The sequence below is a fragment of the Tupaia chinensis genome, unplaced genomic scaffold (assembly GCF_000334495.1).
Source record: "Tupaia chinensis unplaced genomic scaffold, TupChi_1.0 Scaffold000113_1, whole genome shotgun sequence".
In the NCBI taxonomy this organism is placed as follows: Eukaryota; Metazoa; Chordata; class Mammalia; order Scandentia; family Tupaiidae; genus Tupaia; species Tupaia belangeri.
The window spans coordinates 2732014-2758903 of NW_006159577.1; the positions used below are offsets into that span (position 1 = coordinate 2732014).

A 26890-nucleotide genomic window follows, 5' to 3' on the forward strand; every position below is an offset into this window, starting at 1 on the left:
GAGGAAGGCCGAGCGGTGGGTTCGCGGCCCCGAGCGGCCGGCAGGCGCGGAAAGGAGGGGGTAGGAGTCAGAGGGAGAGCCTGTGGATGTGGCACCAATGCCTGCCAGGCCGGGCGGAGCCGGCCGGCACCTTGGCTCGCGGCCTTGCCTGGCCTGGAACCCACATACTCCCGGGCCCCTGAACCCCGAAGCTCCTTGGGACTTGGCTCCGAGGACCCACGCCTCTTGCGCCTCAGGGTTTCCGGGAAGGAGGCCTTTGGGGAGCCGGACAGAGCAGGCACGCTTGGTTCCCGGAGTCGGCGAAGAGGGCTCATTTTGGATACCGGGAGACTGGGCATGCGGCGGGGCGCAGGTGGAGACTGTTAAGGGGCCCGCGCCCTCTTGGACAGCCCTGGAGCTCGGCAGCTAAACCTGTCCGTCTCTCCTTCCCCAGCCTTTATTTTTTTCCCTCTGGCCTTTGTTCAAATAAAAAAATTACGGAAGTAAGACCTTACGGTGCAGGCTCGTTAGGTGGCTGAAGGGGCGGACCAGCAGAACCTTCAGCATGGAGAGAGCTAGTCCATAAAGCTCCTTTGCAAACGTAGAGCATCAGTAAATTCTAGTTGAGTTCAGTGGAACTCTTGCTCTCGGTGACCTACAGTCCCGATGTCTGTTGCTCTAGCCTTGTGTTCAGTTTTATCGGTGACGAATTAAAGAGGGGGAGCAGTGACTTTGAAAGTGGCTCCGCTTTCAGAAATTACTAATCTTCAATTTCTCAATTCCAAATCTCCTTCCTGGGTTGTAAGAGTTTCTCTAGGTGAGCTAATTCTTTCAATCGAATCTGGAATTGTTCTTCTGGTTGCAATCCAGCGTCCTTATTCATTTGAAATACCCAAAATGGACTCCTTCATGAGAATATCCTGGTTCTGTCTTTTTCTTTTGTTTGTTTTTGTCGCTTATTTTTTTCCTGGTTCTGTCTTTGGAAAATTTATTTCTTTACCATGAAAATGATGAAAGTAGACTGTTAATAAAAATACAATTTAAGGGCTAGCAGGTGCTGTGGTCTTAAAGCACTGGATCCCATATGGCAGACCTCACGGTTTGAGTCCTGGACCAGGTCTCTGGCCAGAATCCCCATATAGCCATACCCCTAGAGTTAGGGGTCATCTCTGACTTTTCTGCTCTCTGTCTCTCTCTGCCTAGCCCACGTGTCTTTAGCAAAACTTGAAAAAAAAAAATCTTAAAAAGGCACCTATTTCTCAAGGAGGTTGTCTTATATGTATTTCTTACATAGTTTTCAATGCCAGAGGGTGCATCAGAGAATGAACCCCACACAATGGGGCTTGGTCATGCCACATATCATCCTGGGTACCCTACTCTCACCTGCCTGGCATGTTTTTTAAGACACCATGGAAGTGACTCAAACCCTAGTTGACCATGTGGAATCACGCTTTCTCCGTATGGTGCCCAGGCACTGAGCCGCTGTTTGGCACCGTAGACTGCCTTTATTACAATCATTTGTGCATACTGTTGGCCCTTTACTGAGTTCTTGAAGATGCGCATCTCATATATTCTAGAATGGCGATGAATGGACTGAATTTTGGAGGTGTGTAGAGGGTGCAGTGAAGTTGCCCAATCCTTTTTCAGTAGTAATGTTTTAGTTGTTGGTCAGTGACGCACGTGAGTTGAATTTTAGCCAGAACACTGATTACGTAAAAAAAAAAAAAAAAAAACCAACAAAATAACCAGAAACTCTTGTTGGCTGAATCTTTAAAAAAAAAAAAAAAAAAAAGGCATATATTTGTGAACGATTACCTCAAGAAAAGTAAATATTTGACAACAAGCAAAACCAAATTTACTCTTCATGTTGAATATTTTAAGTGGCTTTTTGATGACTTTCCGTTTATTAGAGTAATTTAAGAAAAGAGTATTTAATAGTATGAGTTACATGAACTCTTCAAAATGCAACTTTTCATGGAAATTCTAATTTAGGTATGTTCTAATGTAGATGAATTAGATAAGGGGTAGTGGTAACCCAAAGGACTGCTAAAGTCTACATGTTTATTTCTTCCATAAGAGAGAGAGAGAGACAGACAGACTGAGAAATGAGCATCCCCAACAGGCTGTTCCCGCTGCAATCCATCTCTGACCTCAGCCAGCCTGGTTCACAGGCGTGTGCGTACAGGGAGTCTTTCAGAGGCAAACCCCGGAGCCTTTCAGTCTGGCTTCAACATCACAGAACCTTGAATTACTTCTTTGGCAGTGTTAACATTTTAGCTTGTCAATAGTAATTTGTTCTCATTTCTGGGACCTGAGTATGAGCCTTAGTTAAATGTGTAACAGCTTGGCACATACTGTTTTGACCTCTGAAAGCCATTAGTCATAACCAGTGAACCTTTTTTTTTTTTTTTCCTTTAATGAGAGAGGGACTTAAAGGTTTGACAAGGTCTCGGCCACCTGGTTCTCCTACTCTAGCCTCGCAGTTAACTAGGATTACAGGCAGCTATGCCCATCCAGTTTATGTTACTCTAGGAACTGATGAGTGTTACCCCAGCCTCCTGCAGCGGCACCCTGCTGTTTGTGCCATCCTGGCTGGGCAATGAAGTGAACTCTTGATGAAAAGATTAGTTATTATCCTAGATGACATTTGAGAGTAGTAGCTTTGCCTCCTCTTAGACTTAACTTGGGTAGAGGTGTGTGATTTAATTATTTCTTAGGATAAGGATAATCTCGGTCACTTTCTGTTGCTACTTGAGTCTTTCATTTGGAAGAGTCAGAATTCACGTTCAGAATTTATTAACCTGGACTAGGCTCTGAGAATACAAACTGAATTTTAAGATGCCCTTAGTGTCCTTTCTTTAAAATTTATTTCTTCCATAAGTGACAGACAGACAGGGAGACATGTACAGAAACAGAATGCCAAACAGGGTCTTGATGCCATGATCCCTCCCAGATTCAGCCAGTCCCTGTCGTGGGCCCCCGTGTGCCTGGCATACTTACAGAGGTCTAGGCATAAACCTGGAACCTTCCCATGTGAGTCAGCCTTGCAGAGTGTTGTGTTTTACTGCTCTGCCGCTGTCTGTCTGGCTCCCAGTTACTGTCCTTTTAAGGAATTCAGAGCCTCGTAGGGGGGACAGATATGAAAATAAGAATCTTGAAGTGATAAGATTTGTGATAAGTCTGTGCAAAGTTCCTGAGAATCTACACGAAGGACTTATATGGAAAATTAGGGAAGGGTAAAAAAATAGCTAATATGTATAAAACTTATGCATTAAAAAAAAGTTTACCTCTTAAGTATGGAAATGGAGGTAATTTTCTTATCTGTATTTTCTAATTTAAAAAAATTATTCGTTTAATTTTATTTATTCATTCATTTTATTTTTTAAAATTTGACCAGAGAGAGACGGACAGACAGAGAGAGAGAGAGAGAGAGAGAAAGGGAAAGTGAGAAAGCAAGCCACGGGTTCGGGGACTCGAACCTTGGTTGGCCATGTGGGAGTGTCCAGCGCCTTAACCACCACATCACCTGCTGGTCCCTGTATTTTCTAATTTTTTTAATCAACAAAATTTTTATTTTAAGAGAAAAATAAAACAAAACCCCAATTTGTAAAAGAAACCTTGAGGCTGGCTGATAGTGTGGTGGTTAAGTTGTTGGACTCCCATGGCTGACCATGGTTTGAGTCCTGGACCTGGTAGCTTGCTTTCTCACTTTCCCTTTTTCTCTCTCTGGTCATATTAAAAAGTAATAACAGGGACCAGCAGATCTTGTAATGGTTACATCTCTGAACTCTCACATAACCAACTGTGGTTCGAGTCCCAGACCTGGTGGCTTAAACCTCACACTTGGCCCATGTGCATGTGTGCCCAAGATCCCAAGAGGAAAATGGAGGAGAAGGAATTGTGATGTGGTGGAGGAGGGTGATTTTTTCACTTTTTGTCTCTTTGTCTCTCTGGGAGTGCACATGTCCTATAGCAAAAATCTCTCTCTCTCAAAAAAAGGTAAAATAATAATAATAGCAAATAAAATTAAATAAATTAGCTAATTAAAAAAAAAGAAACGTGGCACTGTTGGTTTTTATATTGCGGAAATTGGCTAGTTTCCTTGTGAATTTAAGAACAGAGAGAACTAAATGAGTAACCTTTTTGTGCTGGCGTAGATGCTTTACTGTTAACTCATTTTAACCCTCAGCCCTTGAATGGCTTCTGCCTCATTTCATAAATGGGGAAATTGAAGTTCCGAAAGACTGACAAAATTACCCAGAGGTACTCTTAAAGGCCACAGGTAGAGGTTAAATCCTCCAAACTCTGGACTTTCCACTCTACTCTCCTAGTTTTCTAAAACTTTTTGGAAGAATAAATTATTGATGTTGGCTATTTTTAAGCCCATCTTAATTCTGGTCTAATATTTCTTGTATATTGCCAAGCACAGTAACTTGAACACAGAAGGTTCTTTAATAGAAATATGTTTACAGGATTTTGCTGCATCACAGTGCATCCAATATCTGACCTTTCCCAGTCAAATTAAATATCCAGAAATTATGTTTAAAAACCTTAAAGATGAGTATTAATAATGTCTTGAGCATTATTATTTTGTCACTAAGTTAAAATTATTTTTTTTAAAGAATTATTTTGCTTAACTTTTTTTCTGTACTTATTCATGTTTATTTTTAATTTTGACCAGAGAGGGGCAGAATGAAAGAGTGAGAGCGAGAGGGAATGTGAGAAAGTGAGCCTCCAGGTCCAGGACTCGAACCATGGTCAATCATGTGGGAGTCCAACACCCTTATCTACCCTTATCTTGTTTGCAGTCTTTGATCAGCTGGTTAATTAACTAAAAAGATGCTATTTTTAGAGGGATTTTAGTTGTTTTTTTTTTTTTTTCCCCCGCCTCCCCCACCTTATTATAAACTGTCTTTCTGCCTGGTACTAGCAAAGTCCCAGAGCTGCAGATCCTGATAGTAAAATCATCATATAGAATAGTTTTTTATTTTTTGAGAAGTTTTTGCCATAAGGCGTGTGTGCTCACCAGACAGACAGAGACAGACATAGAGACAGAAAGCGAGAAATCACCCCCCATGGGGGATGGCCACGCCGCAATCCCTTCTCCTCCATTCTCCTCTCGGGATCTTGAGCACACACACACATGCGCCTGGCGTGAGTTTAAGCCACCGGGTCCAGGACTCGAACTGCAATCAACTACGTGGGAGTCCAGTGACATAGCCATTACGTTAACTGCTGGTCCCTAGAATAGTTTTTATTTTAGATTTCGACCCTGTTCATTAGCAACAGTTGAACTTTTGGACATAATTGTCATAATCAAGGCTGTATTTCTAGAAGTGGTGACTTCAGACTCATTTCTAACCCGTTTTCTCAGAACTTATGAAATTTTTCTTTTTGTCATAATTTTATTTTGTTTGTTGCCTAAGCTTTGTCTTTTTCTTTTCTTTTCTTTTTTTCCCCCAGTAGCCAGAGGGTGGTTTGCTTTTTGGAGAAACAGGCAGGAAGGCAGAGAAAGCACCCCCAATGGGGCGTGGTCACACCCACATCCCTTTATTTCTCCATTCTGTTGGGATTGTATGAGCCGGGTGTGTTTTTCATGCCACCAGGGTCTGCTGTGCAGGGTCAGCTTTCTTAGTCACTAGGCTACAGGGCTGGGAGAGCTTTCTCTTTGTAGAATATAATGTGATAATCCTGGCAGAGATCCAGTTTCATTTTCATTTTTTCTCCGATCATAAATGTAATAATAGTTGAAAGTGTAGGAAGTAAAGAACAGTAAAAGGACCTTTTTGAGCCAGCAGGTGGCATGGTGGTTAAGGCAGATGGATCCCATGTGGTTGACTGGATGGTTTGAGTTGTGGACTCTGTGGCTTGAAAAACATGCTGGGGGGGGGAGCTGGCAGGTGGTATGGTGGTAAAGACTCTGGATTCCCACATGGCCACCCGTGGTTCAAGTCCTGGACCTGGCTGCTTGCTTACCCGCTTTTCCTTTCTCCATCTGGTCAAATTAAAAAATAATAATACTAACAAATGGAATTAAAATAAATAATTCTTTAAAAAAAAAAAAGAAAAGAAAAACACACTGGGCATACATGCATACATGCCCGAATACTGAGAGGAGAAGGATCACAGCATGGCTATCTCCCGTGAGTGGATGCTTGCTTGCTTTCTTTCTTCCTCTCTGGCAAATGCACATGCCCTGTAGAAAATTAAAAAAAAGGAAAAAAAGAAAAAGGACCTTTTTGTGCTTTTCCTTAAGTTTTTTTTAAAAAAACATTTCATATTAATACATGTGTACACATGTCTGAGAGAAAGCATCCTCGTCATGTCACTATCCCATTTTTCCCTCTAGTTCTTCAGGATCTTGGTCATGCATGTGCATACCCAGTGTGTTTTAGGCTAGTTAGGCCAAACCTATGGTCAGACATGTGGCTTCCAGCATTGTAGCTTAGTATGTTGATTGTGCTACCAGGCTGGGGTACCTTACATTTTTCAGTGTGTGCCCGAGGGAGAGAGAAAGAAAAAATGAGAAATTATCCCCCAGGGAGGATGACCATGCCTTAATCCCTTTTCCATTCTCCTCTTGGGATTTTGGGTACACAGGTGCACACACTTTGTGTGTTTCAAGCCACTGGGTTTTGAACTGTGGTTGGCCATGTAGGAGTCCAGCAGTGTAACTGCTACACCATCTGCTGGTCCCCATTTGAAGTCTTGAGGGTATATATTAGTTTTCACTTTTTCTTGTTTGCATCAGTATATCCATTGCATCAAACTGGACTCAGTGAGCGTAAATGATCTATTCACCTGGCATTGTGCTTCCCAAAACAATGTTTTATCATCTGAAAAAATACATCCTAGTTACTAGGTGTTAAATTTTCTGTAAATCTGTGAGGAGTCATCTGAATAAAATACAGATTACGGTGTACTCTACTAATTCCTGGTATTCTGTTATTTTTATTATTATTATTATTATTTTCAATCCCTTCTCCATTTTTCTCCTGGGTTCTTGGGGACACACGCGCACACACACCAGACATGAGTTTTAAGCCACTGCGTCTGGGACTCACCGGAGTCAGCCATGTGGGAGTCCAGTGACATAATCACTAAGCCTTCTGCTGGCCCTGATTCCTGGTATTTTTTTTCCACTAGTAAACATATTTGATTCTGCTTGTCCATATCCATGAATAGAATTATAGAAACAATAGGTCCTACAAAAGGTTCCAGTGTGCCTTTCTTTCACTCTTAATTGGGAAGATCTCAGTTACTTTTAAAGGGGTACCTGCTGACCAAAGAAGTGCTTCGATTCCCAAATTCTGAAAAAGCATATGGGAAATCATGGGTGGTTTGACTAGTCCACAAGTTTTAGGATTCATTTTTAAAAACTCACAGTGGAACACTGCCAGGACCTGCTCGGCTGAGCCCATTTTTCTGAGTGGCGAAGGCTGTGGATTGGAAATAAGCATAACAACAAACAAAGACACACAAGTATAGAAAAGCAAGGATCAAGGATTGGGTGGGCCCAAGTTCTCAGATAGAACAGAAAATGGGGGAAGAGGAAATGGAATGCAAAGCCAGTTGCTTTAGGATGTAAATCGTCTGAAGATGTGAAAATGACTGGCTGGCTGCCATGTAATTTCTCTGATCTTTTTGGGGCAAAATCTGATAAACACATGTGGCTTCCTTAAGCCTCATACTGCCCTGCGTATCAAGTATCTGGGTATCAGCAACAGGAAGATAACCTACGACAACAGACAGACGTTTTCGTACGGAAATGTTCTCATAGCCTTGCTAACGTAAGTGCCTTTCTGCATGCGTCTAAAGGTCACCGTGTTTTCTCAAATTGGCCACTCCACAGAACACTTCTTGTTTACCATCCATATTTTTTCTCGTAGACATAAAAGCTGATGTCTCTTCAACTGAACATGTGTAGCTATTTCTTCAAGTGTGGAATAAAAGTGTATCACTTTTCAGGGCAATTGCTTGGACATCAGTTTTAAGTATTGCCTGAGTCAGGATTCCAGGTCTTGGATTGCTTTCCAGGAATAGGTGTCAGTTTCCCCAGCTTCTGAGCTAAGGTCTTAGCCAGTCTCTGATTAATTAGGTCATTGGGTAATGCTTGGGCCCTAAGTGGCACACTCATGAGGACAGTTCCCCGAAATCAGCATGGGGCAATAGCAGATGGAGGTCAGACAAGCTATGGCCATTCCTCGCTGCCAGCCCTTCTGTGTTGCCACTCCAGACCCCAACATATAAAAGCTGAGATTACTAGCCTTGGAGGAAGCCCTGCCACTGGGACCTACATCCTCTCCTCTAAGGTCCTCCCCATTAATCACCCAGGGTGGTTACTCTGCTGAGCACCATGGAGGACATTCCACATGCATTTGGCAGCATGTGGTAGAGTTGGAAGATTCTGCCTTGGGGCAGATGAAAGGAGGGGATCAGACTATCTTTCACATTTCTCACTCTGAAGCTGCTTCAAGAACCAAGGACACTAGGCCAATTATGACCTGGGAATTGCGGACGACAACAAGTGGGGGGGTGGTGGTGGTGGTGGATAAAATATATATATACCATACAATGTGTTAAATTTGGCATTATTTTGGGGAAACTCTCTAGTACAATTAGAAATGTTTGCATTTTTGGCTAGCAGTCACTGCCAGTTTAATGACGCTTATCCGTTGTTTTGGTTGTTGATACATACCTCTCTGAGATATAATCTGGTGAGAGTTATGGGCCTAGAAGAATGTACCTCTGTAAACTATTCTGCGTTTTAGGAGTTAAGGGCTCTCTGAAGACTGTTCCTGGATCCTGGGTAAAACGTCTGTATTTTAGGACTAGACTATTAATAGCACAGCAGTAATTCAGTGCTCTATGCTATCGGACCCACATGGGAAAGTTGTGGGTATGTGTCCCTAGGCCTCCCTGTACATGACTGTACGTGCATGTGTGCACTCATGACCTGAACTGACTGCGGTGAAGGGCAGACTGTGCTGTGAAGACCCTGTGGGGGGTATCTCTCTCTTTCTGTCTCTATGGGAGAAATAATAAATAAACTTAAAAGAAATCTGTATTCTAGCCTTGAATGTTAGGAAGAAAGGACAGTTAGTGAATCATTGGCAAACTTGCAGTGCTGGGTTTTGTTAATAACAAATTCCTGAACATACTGCATTTACTGGGAGGTGCCAAATTGAAAGGGAAGTAAGCCAAGCTCCAAGTAGTATGTTTTCCTAGTTTGGCAGCTCAATTCTCAGCTGTGAGATTATGCATGACCTGACTTGTCATTATAGACAAGTTTCTGTTGAAGGGTGAATAAACTAGTCTTTTAAAAAATAAGTAGAGACTAAGTATACCTAGACTTTGGCAACATTTTTTAATCTCGAATTTATCTTGCACCCTCTCCTCTTCCCCAGACATGATTGCTATGCGTGTCCTCTAATTTTGATTTTTTTAAAAAAGAATGATTTCTTGATTGATTCTATTGGTTATTATTTATTTTTAAAATCTGACCAGAAAGAGAAGGAAAGTGAGAAAGCAAGCCTCCAGGTCCAGGACTCAACCACAGTTGGCCATGTGCGAGTCCAGTGTCACAACCACCGCGCCCCCTGCTGGCCCCCTCTAATTTCCATTTGAGTCTTAGTTTAGTCCGTAGTTTGGTCCTTACCTTGGTGGTACATCATGATGCTTGGATGTAAGAGGTGCGTGAAAGCACCATGACTGATTAGAGGGCTGGTGGTGACTGGAGAGAGTAGCAGTGACACTGAAGAATGTAAATACGTGTGAATAAGTGTCCCGAGTGCTCTGCGATGGTTTAGGTTTCATTACCGACATCCATACGAGCAACTTACTGTAGTTTGTTCTCCAGTAAGTACCTTTCTCACCGTGAAATGATTGCTGCTTTTGTAGAGAGAAGATATTTTATAGAAACAACCATTTTAGCAGAATAGTTTCTTTTGGGAATTGCCTGTTGTCTTTTTTTATATTTATGTATTTATAAGGTGTTTAACTTATTATAAGAGCTCTTTCAAGCTATTACAAATACAGCATGCTGGATAGTGGTACAGCACTAAAACATGATGCTGCCTGAGGTTGATATGGATGGGAAGGTTCTGGGTTTGTTTCCTGAGACCTCCCTGAGTGTACAGGGCTTGCACTTGCCCACGGTTGGGGGCTGGCTGAAGCTGGGGGAAGATGGCAGCGCTGAGACCCTGTTGGGGACACTGTCTCTCCTTTTGTCTCCCTGTCTCTCTCGATCACGGAAGAAATAAAGTTACGCAGCATTTTTTCTTACTCTTTTTTGCCTTTCACCTTTGTTTATTATAAACATGACTTACAGAAGTTTTAGCTATTTGTAGCTCAAGAACAGATTGTGGCTTTCACAGTTGTGGTTTGGTCTTTTTTTCCTCTCCACACTTGTTCTTTTTCTTTATGGACAGCCCCTCTTATCTTTGTAGAGACCAGATTCTTCCTTAAGTGGTTCACTTCTCATTTACCAAGACAGTTCATATGCAAAATAGTTCCCAATCCTGGTTTCTGACCCCATGACTGTTCTCTTTCACCTGTTCTCTCTGGTTGGGTCGTCTGTCTCAGGCTCCTATGCAATATTGTTTGTCTGTTGGTATCACACCTGATAGTGTCATGGAAGCTTAACCAATACTTAGTAAGTTGACATACATCGATTCTGGAAAGAATCTTATTTTTGCAGCATACATCCACTTGAGAAAGATGTTTTACCTCCCCTTTTTTTCATTTTCACTTTATTTGCATTCATCACTACTACATAGCCACCACAGGCATGTGCTTGGCCAGTCCCACAGTGGCCATGCTACACGTATGCTACACACCACCCTATATAACTTTCTAGCAGAAGTAGATGACCATAACCATTATTTTATTTTTATTTTTTACTTTTTTTAAAAAAAGAATTATTTAATTTTATTCATTCATTTATTTTAATCTGACCAGAGAGAGATAGAGAGGGAAAGTGAGAAAGCAAGCTACCAGTTCTGGGACTCAAACTGTAGTTGGCAATGTGGGAATGTCCAGCGCCTTAACCACCACGCCACCTGCTGGCCCCCATAACCATTATTTTTTTTTAAATCAATCAGAAAAATACTTCCATTATCAGTGTTCTTCACAGCCTTTGAAACATAGTGACAATTAGCACTAGAGATGCACCTGACTCTCTCGATTACACTCCATTGGTGCCACAGAATCGGCAGCCCTCTTTTCCTTGCACCAGGAGTGAACTTGTGGATGTACGAAGTGGCCACTGTGGGACTGACCAAGCACATGCCTGTGGTGGCTAGTCTAGGGAGAATTTCTAACCACAACTTGGCCCAGTTACCTAGCACCCTAGGTTCCTTAAATGTGACCAGGCTTCAGGTCCCCCTGAGAAAGATATTTACTCTTGATGCCCTTTCTTTTATTTGGACAGATCTGTGGTTTTCCTGCTGGAAGGACACAATGTTTTCCAAACTAGCCCGTGTGCAGACCGTTGCTGTGCTTTGCCGTGGAGTTCATTCTTCAGTGGCCTCTGCTACATCTGTTGCAACTAAAAAGACGGTCCAAGGCCCTCCATCTTCGGATTACATTTTTGAGCGGGAATATAAATATGGTGCACACAATTACCATCCTCTACCTGTGGCCCTGGAGAGAGGAAAAGGTATGCTTTGAATTAATCCATTCTCCCCACTCATTTTACTTCAAACTTTCTATAAAAATTGCTTTTGGGGGTTGGCAATTTGGTGGTTAAGGCACTGGAAAACCACATGGTAGATCACAGTTGGTGTACTGGACCTGGCAGCTCGCTTTCTCTCTCTCCCTTTCTGTCTCTCTCTGATCACATGGAATAATAATAGTAATCAATAAAGTTAAATAATTCTTGTTTTACTGTCTTTTTTTTTTTTTTTTTGAGAGATATTTGCTATAGGGTGTGTGCTCCCCAGAGAGAGAGAAACATCACCTCCTGGGGGGATGGCTGTGTTGCAATCTCTTCTCCTCCATTCTTCTCTCAGGATTTTGGGGTTGCATGCACAAAAGCCCACTGTGAGTTTTTTTTTTTTTTTTTTCCTTTTCTTTTTTGAGAGTTTTGCTATGGGGCATGTGTGCTCACTGGAGAGACAGAGAGACAGAAAGCAAGAAATCACTCCCTAGGAGGGACGGCCACTCTGCAGTCCTTTCTCCTCCATCCTCCTCTTGGGATTCTGGGCATGCACACAAACCCATGCCCTGCGTGAGTTTTAAGTTGCCAGGTCTGGGTCTTGAACTGTGGTTGACTACATGGGAGTCCAACAACGTAACCATTATGCCATCTGTTGGTCCCTAAATTAAATAATTCTTTAAAAAATTGCATTTGTATTTTATCAATATATATTTTATGTCTATATAATCTCATATGGTTAACCCAGCATTGATTGTCTGGTTCTGCACGTCAGGTGCTGTGGAGGCTGGGAGGATGCATTCATTTGAGAATTTTTTTTAAAGAAATATTTAACTTTATTTATTTATTTGTTCATTTTTAAATTTGACCAGAGAGGGACAGAGAGAAAAAGAGAGAGAAAAAGTGAGAAAGAAAGCTGCCAGGTCCAAGACTCGAACCTTGGTTGGCCATGTGGGAGTCCAGCGCCCTTAACCACCATGCCACCTGCTAGCCCCTTCATTTGGTAGTTTTTATAGTGGACTTCACTGAGAGAGAGAATGCAAGAGGAATGAGAGAAGTGTAATGTTGCTGTCATTAAAAAAAATATAAACTATTTTAGCATAATTAGAGAAAAGAAGATGGTAAAAGTAGTGCTAATTTTTTTTTTTTTTGTGAGGTTTTTGCTATAGGGCGTGTGCACTCGCCAGACAGACAGAGAGAGACATAGAAACAGAAAGTGAGAAATCACCCCCCAGGGGGGATGGTCATGCCACAATCCCTTCTCCTCCGTTCTCCTCTTGGGATCTTGGGCACGCACGCACATGTGCCCGGCGTGAGTTTTAAGCCACCAGGTCTGGGATGCGAACCGCAGTCGACTACGTGGGAGTCCAGCCACATAGCCATTACGCTAACTGCTGGTTCCCAAGTGCTAATTTTTTTTTTAACTCTGGACCAGCCAGGTGGTGTGGTGGTTAGAGCAGCTAAATCCCACATGGCCAGCTTCACAGTTGAAGTGAGTTCTGGACTCAGCAACTTGAAAGATACTGGGCGTGTGTGTATGCATGGCCAACTTCCTGAGATAGGAATGGAGAAGGGATTGTGACGTGGCCTTCCTCCTGGAGAGTGATTTCTCATTCCTTGTCTCTGTCTCCAGACAATGCCCTATAGCAAACTTAATTGTTTTTTAAACTCTTTACTTAGGTTTTTGAGATTTTATTAATATTTTACCTTTTATCATGCTCTCTCTCTTCTCCACCATACCCCTACATGTTACACATATTTTTTTCTGAACTCTGAGAGAAAATTGTAGGCAAGATGCCTATTTGCCCATAAATAATTGGTGTGGTTTTTATAGTACACACCTTTTTTTTTTTTTTTTTTACTTTTGGTTTTTTTTTTTTTTTAAATTGCCAGAAATTGCCAGAGGATACTGTACCCATAGCAAGGGTGGCTAGCATTTGGGTGGGGTGCCCCAAAGGGGACCGGTCATGCCACAATCCTTTTTCCTCTGTTTCTCCATTTCATCAGGATTTTAGGCAAGCACACACATTCACCGGCCGATTTTTCAAGCCACGGGCTGGGGTTCAAATCCATGGAGTCCCATGTGGAACTCTGACTCTATACACAGCATTTAACCACTGCACTATGAGGCCGACACTTTTAATTTTTTATTTAGGAAATAGAGTGCGTACATGGATGCATGAGAGGGAGACAGAAAATAAGAGAGAGAGAGAGAGAGAGAGACAGGTGCCGCAGTGGGGTCTCATTACACTAGGATCCCTGCTCTGCAGCTTCTAACTCCTCAGGAGCTGGGACACTCTATCCACTGTGTTCAGGTTGACTCAACAACCTAATCTATAGTCTGCTAATGGCTTTCATCACAGCACTTCCATGTGCTACTGCCTGCACCACTGACACTGGGCCAGCCTTCTTTTTCAAAGTGCACAGGCCAATAATTTTGTAGAATGCATTGACTGGGGGAAACCAGCAGATGGTGTAATGGTTACATCACTGGACTCCCAAGTGGTCAACCTTGGTTTGAGTCCAGGATCTGGTAGCTTAAAACTCACACCAGGCACTGGCGTGTGTGCATGCATGCTGAAATTCCCTAGAGGAGAATGGATGAGAAGGGATTTCGGTGTGACCATCCTCCCCAGTGTGTGATTTCTCACTCACTGTCTTTCTCTGTCGCTCTGGTGAACGCACGTGCCCTATAGCAAAAATTTCTCTTAAAAAAAAAAATGAATGCATTGGCTGGTGTTAGTAATCTATCAAGTTGTGTTCTTTTGTGTAATGATGTATCCTTCTGGGTGCCTCACTTCAAGAGACAAATTGGTTTCCCCTACTACTGCTGTTAACTCCAGGTTGCTTGTAAAGTAGCATCTGCCAGGCTTAAAGTTACTATTTCCCCTTTTGTGTTAAGAATCTCGTTGGGGATGTACTTTGAGACTTTGTAACTACTCTGTTACTTATGAAACTTACACCCACCACATCCATTAATGATTCTTATCTGAATAAATGGTTACTATGATAGTTGCCAGTTGGTAGTTTAATCTGAATTTTGAAGCAACAGCCTTAATCAAACAATAAATAAAGTTTATTATTACTTAGCTTTGCACCAGAAGCTGACAATATATGAATATTAAGCATTTTTGTCATTTGCTGTTATTTTTATTTGGGACCAATATTATAATAATAGGCATATCTTTTTTTTTTTTAAAGAATTTTATTTCGTTACTTTTTTTTTTAAATTTGTATATTCATGTGCTTATTAGCCATTTGTAAATTCCTGTATATTGAAGTTCTTTGCCCATTTTAAAAATGTTCTTTGTCTTGTCTTGTTGAATTGTAATAGTTCTGGATACTAGATCCTTATTAGATATGTGGTTGCACATATTTTTCTCTCATTCTATGGGTTGCTACATCTGTATCTCGTGATTTTTGTCTGTTATGTATCTCTACTTTCAAATTCTAATTTTGACAACTAAAGGTTAGAATTAGGTAAAGTTTTCATTCCAGAGTTTGTAATCATTTTGTGTCATTCTTCTTAAATGTGTGTTTTGTTAAGTGTGTATTTTGAAGCTGGGCCAATAACATAATCCTTAATTTTTTCTTTTTTTTTTTTTAAAGAGAGATTTTTGCTATAGGGCCCATGTGCTCACTGGAGACACAGAGGGAGACAGAAAGCAAGAAATCATCCCCGTGGGTCATGACCATGCCACAATCCCTTCTCCTCCAGTTTCCTCTTGGGATCTTGGACATGTGTGCACATGGGTTCAGCGTGAGTTTTAAGGCCCCAGGTCCAGGACTTGAGTGGTTGACTATGTGGGAGTGACAAAACCATTGTGCCATCTGCTGGTCTCAGTAGTTTCTTTATAAACCAAAATTTATTACGCCTGCAGTAAAACAAATTGTAACTACAAATATACACATGGTCCCTGACTTCTGTTGGTTTGACTTTAAGATGGTATGAAAGTGACTGGTATTCATGTCAGTAGAAACCATACTTGGAGTATGTAGACTCAGTTTTTCATTTTCGTTATGTTATCTAACAAATAGCATGAAGTATTCAATGATTTTACTATAAAATAGGCATTGTATTAGATGATTTTACCCAACTGTATGTGTATATAATTGTTCTCAGCATGTTTAAGTTAGGGTAGGTTAAGCTATGATGTTTGGTAGGCTAGCTATATTAAATGCATGTTCAGTTATGATATTTCAACTTGTAAAAGGTTTATAAGGACTAAACTCCATTGTAAGTTGAGAAGCGTCTGGGATATTAAATAGAGGCTCATATGTAGGCTAGCAGTCTTAATCTTTGGACTTTACATCATACGGTAATTTTCTAAAATTATTTTTCTTTTTTATATCTTAGGTATTTATGTATGGGACATTGAAGGCAGAAAATATTTTGACTTCTTGAGTGCTTATAGCGCTGTCAACCAAGGGCATTGTCACCCCAAGATTGTGGACGCTCTTAAGAGTCAGGCGGACAAATTGACCTTAACATCCAGGGCTTTTTATAATAACGTACTTGGTGAATATGAGGAGTATGTTACTAAGCTTTTCAACTACCAGAAAGTTCTTCCGATGAATACAGGTAAAGTATTGCCTTTCTCTGTTGATAATCAAGAAAACCATCTCATTTATTTTCTGATTATTTAAAACATTTATATCTGAAAATTTTCTCTCTTGATAGGAGTGGAGGCTGGAGAGACTGCCTGCAAACTTGCCCGTAGATGGGGCTATACTGTGAAGGGTATTCAGAAGTACAAAGCAAAGATAGTGTTTGCAGGTACATGAAATTAAATATCAATGACTATGACTCATATGTGCACGTCATTTTCTGCTTTCATTCATCCACGTGAATTAAATGTGTTCAAGTGTGTTTGCCTGGTACATGATATGACTTGCTGAAAATTTCCTAAAAATTAATGAGGAACTTCTTAGTTTTATTACCAGATATTTTTCCACAGCAGTGTTCTAGTTAATGAGATGGTCTTACTAATGGAATTGTTAGGTACAGGAATTGTTAGGTATTGGAATTGGGATATATTAGAATGGGGTCCATGTCTCACATATATATGACATGAAGTTTGAATCTTAATATTGGATATTCGTGTGCCATATTCTTATAAGCTATTAGAAGCACTTAGTTATAAAATAGGCTTTGTGTTCGGTGATTTTGCTCCACTGTGGGCAGCTGAAATGACTCTTGCTACACTTTTTGGGAGTGGTTGAGGAGAATAACTTGAATGACTTCTGAAATCTTTTTTTTTTTTTTAAGAATTATTTATTTTTATTTATCATCACCATCATTGTTTTTAATTTGACCAGAGAGAGAGGGAAAGTGGGAAAGGAAGTGGGACATGAATTGTAGTCGACCGTGTGGGAGTATAATACCTTAACCACCATGTCACCTGCCGTCCCTTCTGAAATCTTTATATGATGTTCAGGTGATAGGTTCTGACTTTCTTTTTAAGCTTTGATTTTAGTTGAAAAAATCTGCATGAATTTGTCACTGTATGTGGTCACAATTTAATCTCATGATAGTTGAAACCATCAAGTTGAAACCATCAAGCCTTGTGAATACATACAGTTAAGTTATAAACTCTATATAATAGAATCCAGAGTTGAATTCATGGCCAGAGCTAATTGGTTGAGGTGTCCCAAAGACAACTTGCTGTTTTAAAATCCTGTGCCTTAGTTGTAGAATACCATGACTGTCTCTTGCAAACGAAAATGGTATTTCTGGTGGTTTTCATTTTTACAGACTGGATACAGTCTCTTTCATACTAGCAAAGGGTGCAATGACGTTTTCACCCGCGTATTGAAAGAAGTTGTGAGTCAGTGGGGTGGAGAGACAGCGGGAGACTGTCCCCAATTGTAAGTCTCTTTTACTGGCAGAGAGATTCCTGAAGCTAGTTAACGAGGAGCAGATAGACTCATGGTCTGATCAGTGCCACCTTAGGCAAAATCAATATACTATTGTTTGTGGATGAGTAAAAGATGTGATTATTTTAGATTACCCTTAGGGGGAGATGGAGGTGAAAGGTTTTGTAAGAGTAGTATTTAGAGGTGCCAGGACCCAAAATACTGAGTTAATTGAGTTGGCTGTTGACAGAGGTGGTGTGAAGATATGAAAACATTTATAATGTGTAGACCCCCTAGCTCTGTACATTATTTCTCTTCTTGAATTTAACCCCATCTGAAATTATTTAGTCAATTTACTTTTCTAGTTTGTTATGGTGTTTCACCCTGACTAAAAAGGAAACTCCTTCTAGACAGGGAGCTTGACAATTTTGATCACTTTCCATCTCCACCCAGAACAGTGCGTGACATGTGACATGTGATCCTCAGTCACATTTACTGATGGATTGAAAAATGTTTCTAAAGGGAACCAACAGTTAGTGTAATGGCTATGTTGCTGGACTCCCACGTAGTTGACCGCGGTTCGTGTCCTGGACCCGGTGGCTTAAAACTCATGCCGGGCACGTGTGCGTGCGTGCCCAAGATCCCGAGAGGAGAATGGAGGAGAAGGGATTGCGGCGTGACCATCTCCCCTGGGGGGTGATTTCTCGCTTTCTGTCTCTATGTCTGTCTCTGTCTGGCGAGTGCACGGCGCCCTATAGCGAAAATCTCTCTCTCAAAAAAAAAAATGTTTGTAAAGAAAGGCAGAGAGAGGTCTGCAATCTAGCCTTGGAAAGGATCATCATATCAAGGAAGGCAAAATGGAAAGGATTGGGTCATCGGAAAATTTATGAAGTATTCTGTTTTTCTCTGCAAAAATGCATCACGACTATTCTGAAGACCCAGTATTTGGATTGCCTCAGGATCTTTTCTAGTAACGAAAGTGGACATGTATTCTAGTGGACATGTATTCTGGAGAGTCGTAGCCTTCAGCGTTAGAGTTTAAGAGGTCGTGCTCTTTCTGAGGATACCCTCTTTCTCTCACACATCACTGTCATAAATCTACCTTCTCTAGAAAACATGAATCGAGTGCCTCAGTTGTCAGGCTTGGATATTGGAGGTGGGACTATTTTATTGGGGGAGAAGGTGGGATTACTGAGAGAAAAATAAGTATCTTGTCAAAAACAAAACCTATAAAAATTTAAAGATTTTAATTGCTTTATTTGCAATTCTAGAATTGGCAGCACATCATTCAATGAATAGAATTCCAATAGCATTCCAAAGAGATAAACAGAGGGTGGTTTTACAGGCAGGAAGGATGAATAAAGCCTACAGAAAGAGCTGACTGGTGACTTTAAAGTTACTTTAAACAATAGGCAGGTTGTTTCTTTTGTGAAAAGATTAAAACAAAGGGAACTTCATTAACATGCCCATTGAAATTGACCTGTTTCGGAAACACCATGCTGTTATGTCTCTTGATTTCTCTGAAGGTCACCTAACAATTTAGCTTTGGTTTGGTGATACGGAGACAGTGAGTAACTCCATTTCGATTTTTAGTCTGGTCTGTTGGAACCTATCTTATTAGGTTGTCAGGAAAGTCAAGGTTTTGTAAGAGTAGTATTTAGAGGTGCCAGGACCCAAAATACTGAGTTAATTGAGTTGGCTGTTGACAGAGGTGGTGTGAAGATATGAAAACATTTATAATGTGTAGACCCCCTAGCTCTGTACATTATTTCTCTTCTTGAATTTAACCCCATCTGAAATTATTTAGTCAATTTACTTTTCTAGTTTGTTATGGTGTTTCACCCTGACTAAAAAGGAAACTCCTTCTAGACAGGGAGCTTGACAATTTTGATCACTTTCCATCTCCACCCAGAACAGTGCGTGACATGTGACATGTGATCCTCAGTCACATTTACTGATGGATTGAAAAATGTTTCTAAAGGGAACCAACAGTTAGTGTAATGGCTATGTTGCTGGACTCCCACGTAGTTGACCGCGGTTCGTGTCCTGGACCCGGTGGCTTAAAACTCATGCCGGGCACGTGTGCGTGCGTGCCCAAGCTCCCGGGAGGAGAATTGCGGCGTGACCATCTCCCCTGGGGGGTGATTTCTCGCTTTCTGTCTCTATGTCTGTCTCTGTCTGGCGAGTGCACGGCGCCCTATAGCGAAAATCTCTCTCTCAAAAAAAAAAATGTTTGTAAAGAAAGGCAGAGAGAGGTCTGCAATCTAGCCTTGGAAAGGATCATCATATCAAGGAAGGCAAAATGGAAAGGATTGGGTCATCGGAAAATTTATGGAGTATTCTGTTTTTCTCTGCAAAAATGCATCACGACTATTCTGAAGACCCAGTATTTGGATTGCCTCAGGATCTTTTCTAGTAACGAAAGTGGACATGTATTCTAGTGGACATGTATTCTGGAGAGTCGTAGCCTTCAGCGTTAGAGTTTAAGAGGTCGTGCTCTTTCTGAGGATACCCTCTTTCTCACACATCACTGTCATAAATCTACCTTCTCTAGAAAACATGAATCGAGTGCCTCAGTTGTCAGGCTTGGATATTGGAGGTGGGACTATTTTATTGGGGGAGAAGGTGGGATTACTGAGAGAAAAATAAGTATCTTGTCAAAAACAAAACCTATAAAAATTTAAAGATTTTAATTGCTTTATTTGCAATTCTAGAATTGGCAGCACATCATTCAATGAATAGAATTCCAATAGCATTCCAAAGAGATAAACAGAGGGTGGTTTTACAGGCAGGAAGGATGAATAAAGCCTACAGAAAGAGCTGACTGGTGACTTTAAAGTTACTTTAAACAATAGGCAGGTTGTTTCTTTTGTGAAAAGATTAAAACAAAGGGAACTTCATTAACATGCCCATTGAAATTGACCTGTTTCGGAAACACCATGCTGTTATGTCTCTTGATTTCTCTGAAGGTCACCTAACAATTTAGCTTTGGTTTGGTGATACGGAGACAGTGAGTAACTCCATTTCGATTTTTAGTCTGGTCTGTTGGAACCTATCTTATTAGGTTGTCAGGAAAGTCATGACACGTTTTTGCACAGAAAAAGAGAAGGAGCTTAATTAAAAACAATGACTTCTAATTTTAACAGTCCTCAGGGGCTGGATATTATAGTCAGGAGGCACAGGTAGAAGTGCCTGAAATAGTGGTCTTCCCTCATAAATCATGGTGCCTAAATGTCAATTGAAAAATCAGTAGAGGTTCTCCAAAGCAAATCCTTGATTTTCTTCCTTTAAGTAAAACTTTCTGTTATTTTTAGGGGGGCAGTACTTCCTAAATTTGGGGGATTATTTTAAATAATCACTTTGTTTCTCCTTTCCAGCTGGAAACTTCTGGGGTAGAACGTTGTCTGCTATTTCCAGTTCCACAGACCCTTCCAGTTATGATGGTTTTGGACCATATATGCCAGGTTTCGAAATCATTCCATATAATGATCTGCCTGCACTTGAGGTACTGAGTACTATCATGGTGTTAACTCATAGTCAGGGTAAATGAAGCCTGTCGAATATATGCATTAAAAACACATTATGCGACTCCATATTAAGTTAGGCCAGCATTTCACACTTGTTCTCAGTAATGGCCAGTTTCCACCACAGGAAAAACTAGGTTCTGTGATCTCATTCTTACAACCAACCAGCCATTTTAGATGTGTATCTTTTATAGCAGTTAACTTGGTAACTAGTTAAAATTAACTAGGTAAAATTCTTCATTACTAGGTAAAATTCTTCAATTTTCAGCTACATTTCAAAGTGGTTAAAAAATTAACCACATTTCAACATTCAGAGTGGTTAATCTTTAGTTATTAAAAAAGCCTTAATATGGCTTTAAAAAGCCATTACTTGAAGGTTTACTTATACATTCATGTATTAGACTATTTGGGAGAATGTAACCTAAAGCAGAAATTGGGAGCCTGTGGTAGTTGAATGTCAGTGAGAAATGTTATAGAATGTAAATTAGTGCAGAAACATAATTTGCTTACTTATTAACAGAAAAATATGCACAGTACGTGATTTCAGACTTCCAAGTATGGTAGAAGTGAAACTATTAAAAGTTATTCCTGTTTTTTGTAGCGTGCTCTTCAGGATCCAGATGTTGCTGCATTTATGGTAGAACCCATTCAGGGTGAGGCTGGTGTTCTTGTTCCGGATCCGGGTTACCTCGTGGGAGTGCGCGAACTCTGCTCCAGGCATCAGGTTGTTCATGCCATCTGTGGTTAGCTTGAACCAGCTCCTACCCAGCTTATCCTGTCTCTGAACTGTGCTAGGATAAATGCAAAGATTGAATCACCCTTCCACTTGAGACAGCGCTCTGAGAGCTTAAGAACTTTCTCATGCTTAGAAACTGGCACAGAAGCCTGCGTTTCACAGTCTGTGGCACACTGGCCATACCCTGGGCTCTCATAGAGCTGTGGACCTCTGTGCCCTCACTGTGTTCCCTCCTCTCTCCTCCTTCTTCAGGAACCTTTTACTCTTATCTCTTCCAAGTCATTTGTTATATCCGTTAGCTCCAAAAGTTAAAACCTGTCTTCCCCTTCTCTCACTAAGGCTAATACTAGTGTATTTCGTTTACCATTGGCAGTTTCTATCACATCGTGGTAGTTGATACGTGTTTGTGGAGTAAGTAAGTGAATTGTTCCCACAGGGTAGTTAGATCATTCAGAAAAGCCCTGCAAAACCCTGACCTTTGCATAAGTGCCTTTTTACTGTGTGGACCAGTGCAGAGTGGCATCTAGGGAGATAGTGAACTTATACCCTGTAAGTTTAATGTCCAGTCTCTCTCTCCATTCCCTACTCTCACAATATCCTTAAAGTACCTTTACATCAACTCGGTGTGACAGTGATGTCTTCCCGATGATTTGACTTTACCAAGTGTGCTACAGATCACCAACATGTGACAGGATGTTGGTGTGTCTACAGGATTTTCATAGAACCCTCTTTTTTTCAAACATACTTCTTTTATTTATTGATTTATTTAATTGCCAGAGAGCATGTGCACTTGATGAGGGGAGCACAGCTCAATAGGGTATGGTCAGGCTACAATCCCTTCTCCCTTTGCCTATCCTGTTGGATTCTGGGCATGTGTGCATGCATGCACACACACCTAGTGTGTTTTTCAAGCTGTTGGGGCTGGGATCTCAACTCTGGTCAGTCATGTGGGGTCCAACTTCTTTAACCACTGGGCTGCAGAGCTGACCCTCATAGGGACCATTTTGGGATTGTGTGGGTAGTTAGGACATTTTTACATATCTGAGGGCATGGGGGTTGCACGTTTAAGGAGGGATGGGGAATAAATGAGCACTGTTTTCCCTATGGAAATGAAAGTGATAATTACTGTTGTATGCTTTCTTCTTACAGGTTCTGTTTATTGCTGATGAAATACAGACAGGATTGGCCAGAACTGGTAGATGGCTGGCTGTTGATCATGAAAACGTCCGACCTGACATAGTCCTTCTTGGAAAAGCGCTTTCTGGTGGCTTATACCCTGTAAGTTTAATGTCTGGTCTCTCCTTCCATTCCCTACTCTCACAATATATACGCTTAAAGTATTTTTACATCAACTCGATGTGACGGTAATGTCTTCCTGATGATTTGACTTCACCAAGTGTGCTATAGATCACCTGGAATAAAAACACGTTAGGGTTCCAGTCTGTGACCCATTTAGTCGATTTTGATTGAAGAGTGGAGAATGTCTTGAAATTTGCTATGGCATTTGATTTGGATGGCAACATTTTACTTCAGAAATACTCCTGTAGACTCTGCTCCTTTGTTCCAGTGCTTGGAAACATGGCGTTCCTAATGTTTAAAAACTATGACCAAGGAACACAGACATGGAAAAGTTACAAAAGTTTGTTGTAAAGAAAGTTAACAAAAGTTTGTTGTAATTCTTTTCATAGGTTTGCCTTTCAGAACCTATAATTGGTCCTGGATTAAAGAGCTGTGAACTATAGATGTTTTTGCTGAATAGACTGAAAACTGTTTGCTGAAGAGTGCTCAAATTTGTTTCCTAAGCAGTTAAACAGAAGGTTTCACCTTAGTATGGGAAAGGATTGTAATCACCTTAGTATGGGAAAGGATTGTAAATTGTATCGTTGTAGAAATAACTTTTCCCTTTGAGGTTTAGAACTGTTTAGTTCCGGGTCTGCCCTAGGCGAGGTGGTTAAGGCAGCTGGATCTCACATGGTGGTCAGCTACATGGTTGGACCTGGGGGCTTGAAAAATATGCTGGGCATGCATGCATGTGTGCCCAAAATCCTGAAAGGAGAATGGAGAAGGGACTGTGACATGGCCATCTCTGTTGGGAGGTGCTTTCTCACTTTCTTAATCTCTCTCTCTCTGGTGAGCACATGTACTCTATAGCAAAACAAAACAAAAAAATCCGTTTCACTGAAGTGTGCCTAATGTATGCAAATATGTTAGGGTGGTACTCATGTTGTCGCTGGTAGTTAGGATGGGAGTTGTAAACTCTTTTTTGTTGAAGTTTATGTAAATTTAATATTAACTTCATATTTGTGTTTCTAGTGTGCTAAGAATAAAAATGCTAGTCTGAGAAGTGATACGGTGAATTCACTGTCTTTCAGGTGTCCTCAGTGTTGTGTGATGATGAAATTATGCTGACCATCAAACCAGGGGAACATGGGTCGACGTATGGAGGCAATCCGCTAGGCTGCCGAGTAGCCATCGCAGCCCTGGAGGTAAGAACCAGTACAGCCGTGCAACGTCTATTTCTTTTTCCCCTTTCCTGTTTTGTTTTGTTTTGTATTGTTTTGTTTGCTATAGGACACATGTGTTTTTGCCAGGGAGAGGGAGGAGGGAGGGACACATGTGTTTTTGCCAGGGAGAGGGAGGGAGGGAGGAGAAGGGAGGGAGGGACGGAGGGAGGGAGGAGAGAGAGAGAGAGAGAATGAGAAATGTGAGAAAGCACCCCTCAGAGTGATGACCACACTGCAGTCCCTTTTCTTCCATTCTTGGGATTTTGGACACACACGCACTTGCAATCATTGTGTTTTTCTTTCTTTCTTTCTTTCTTTTTTTTTTTTTCTTTTAAGAATTATTTAATGTTATTCATTTTTTTATTTTTAAAATTTACCAGGGAGAGAAAGAGAAAGAGGGAAAGTGAGAAAGCAAGCCACTGGGTCCAGAACTCAAACCATGGTCAGCCATGTGGGAGTCCAGTGCCCTAAACTACCAAGCCACCTAATGGCCTCTCAATGTGTTTTTCAAGCCGTCTAGTCCAGGACTCCCACCGCATCCTCAGCTATGTGGGTTCCAGCCTCCTTAACCACCATTCCACCAGCTGGCCCCAAAGCAGTTTCTATTTTTTAAAAAAATATTTATTTATTTAATTCCATTTGTTATTATTTTCATTTTTTAATTTTGACCAGAGAGAGAGAAAGGGAAAGCGAGAAAGCAAGCTTCCATGTCCGAGACTTGAACTGTGGTCAGCCACATGGGAATCCAGTGCTCTTAACCACAACACCACCTGCTGACCCCAGCAGTTTCTATTTTTATAAGCAGTGCTGAAGTGATTTTTAATTATGGTCCACTAATTAATGATAGTATAATAAGAAATATGTTAAGATTACCAAATATTAAGGAACGTGAAGCACGAGGAAGAATTATAGGAGCACAGCATCCTCAAGAAGTAAATGCAGCCTTGGCCTACTGAACCAGGTTGCCTCTACGGGCTTCCTGAGTTTGCAGTCATCGGGAGCTTTGGACCCTTGAGCCCTGGCTGGCCCTCACAGAACGGCACATGGTGACCCACCTAACAGGCCTCCTTCGCTTAGCAGGCAATGTTTCTTTTTTAAGTGTAGTTTTAGAGTACTTCCAGACTTATTCCTTAAATGTCTACAAAAGGTATAAAATTACTATGTCATCTCTGAGGATAGTCATTTTTAGGGGGAAAAATGAAAAGGAAACTCCATTTTAGTTGAAAACTAAATACTATTTAATTTTTAAAGTTTGTATTCTGAGAGAGAGAGAGAAAGACAGAGATAGTACTCCTGACCAGGTCCCGGTGCAGCAGTCTACCTCAGCTTCATTGGGTCATGGACACACATGTGCCAGGCCTACTCAGGGAGGTCTCTGGATGAGAACTGGCAACTGGCATATGGATCTGCCTCACAGAACATCAGATTTTTAAAAAAATTATTCATACATTTATTTTAATTTGACCAGAGAGAGACGGGGGGCGAGGCGGGAATGAGAAAGCAAGCCACCAGGTCCAGGACTCGAACCTTGGTTGGCCATGTGGGAGTATCCATCACCTGAACTATCATGCCACCTCTGGTCCCCAGAACGTCAGATTTTTACCACTGTGCCACAGTCTGGCCTCACATTAAACAAATTTTAATCTTTCTTTTGCCATGAAAACAGATTAACAATGGATTTATGACTCTGAATTAAGTATACGTTTAATTAGAAATTAAACTAATACAGGCTTTGAAAAATAGAAAGTAATTTTGGTCTTTAATCATCCTTTTCCTTTGTTTATAATCTACTTACCCTTCAAAGAACAACAAATAAGGGAAGTCTGTCTATTATTTATTTGGATAGTTTTTTTGCTAAAGAGCACGTGTGCTCACCAGAAAGACAGAGAGAGAGAGAGAGAGAAAGTGAGAAATCACCTCCTGGGGGGATGGCCACGCCACAATCCCTTCTCCTCCATTCTCCTCTCAGGATCTTGGGCACGTATGCACATGTGCCCAGCGTGAGTTTAACCCACCGGGTCTGGGACTCGAACTGTGGTCTACTACATGGGAGTCCAACATAGCCATTACGCCAACTGCTGGTCCCAGTCTGTTTATTTTTTAAATTTGCCAGGGAGCACGTGTGTTCTCTGGAGGCAGAGATGAAGGGAGAAAGCGTTCCCTTCTTCATTTCTTCCTTCTTTGGTATTTAAGCATGTACACACATGCACATGGAGTGGTTTTCAAGTTGGTGGGTCCAGGATTCAAACTGTGCATTCAACCATGTGGGATCCAGGTCATATAAATTGTCAGGCGGCTATAGGCTTATGTAATTTCTCCTGAAACACAGGTTTTGGAAGAAGAAAACCTTGCTGAAAATGCAGACAAAATGGGCACTATCTTGAGAAATGAACTCATGAAGCTACCTTCTGATATCGTAACTGCCGTAAGGGGGAAAGGATTATTAAATGCCATCGTTATTAGAGAAACCAAAGGTATGGAGATGAAGCATTCTACTCAAGGTTCTTTATTTTTTGTTTTGAAGAGCTAAAATACATGTGATATTTTAACTGGTGTCAGGGTCCTGTGTTTGAAACTGTTTTCTGACCTATTAGGATTTTTCTGATGATCCAGCATATAATGGCATCCAAAAGGG

At 41.1% G+C, this 26890-nt stretch overlaps 1 protein-coding gene across 1 annotated transcript in view; it reads left to right on the plus strand.

The window, feature by feature from the left end:
* Positions 1-26890, plus strand: part of OAT (ornithine aminotransferase) — a 28918-nt gene that overhangs the window by 274 nt on the left and 1754 nt on the right. The window contains exons 2-9 of the mRNA XM_006143916.3: positions 11411-11638; positions 15993-16217; positions 16317-16412; positions 20869-20996; positions 21617-21739; positions 22901-23029; positions 24124-24237; positions 26585-26729. Of these exons, the coding sequence (XP_006143978.1) occupies positions 11440-11638; positions 15993-16217; positions 16317-16412; positions 20869-20996; positions 21617-21739; positions 22901-23029; positions 24124-24237; positions 26585-26729 (1159 nt within the window). The 5' untranslated portion in view covers positions 11411-11439. The remainder of the gene's footprint in view (positions 1-11410; positions 11639-15992; positions 16218-16316; positions 16413-20868; positions 20997-21616; positions 21740-22900; positions 23030-24123; positions 24238-26584; positions 26730-26890) is intronic.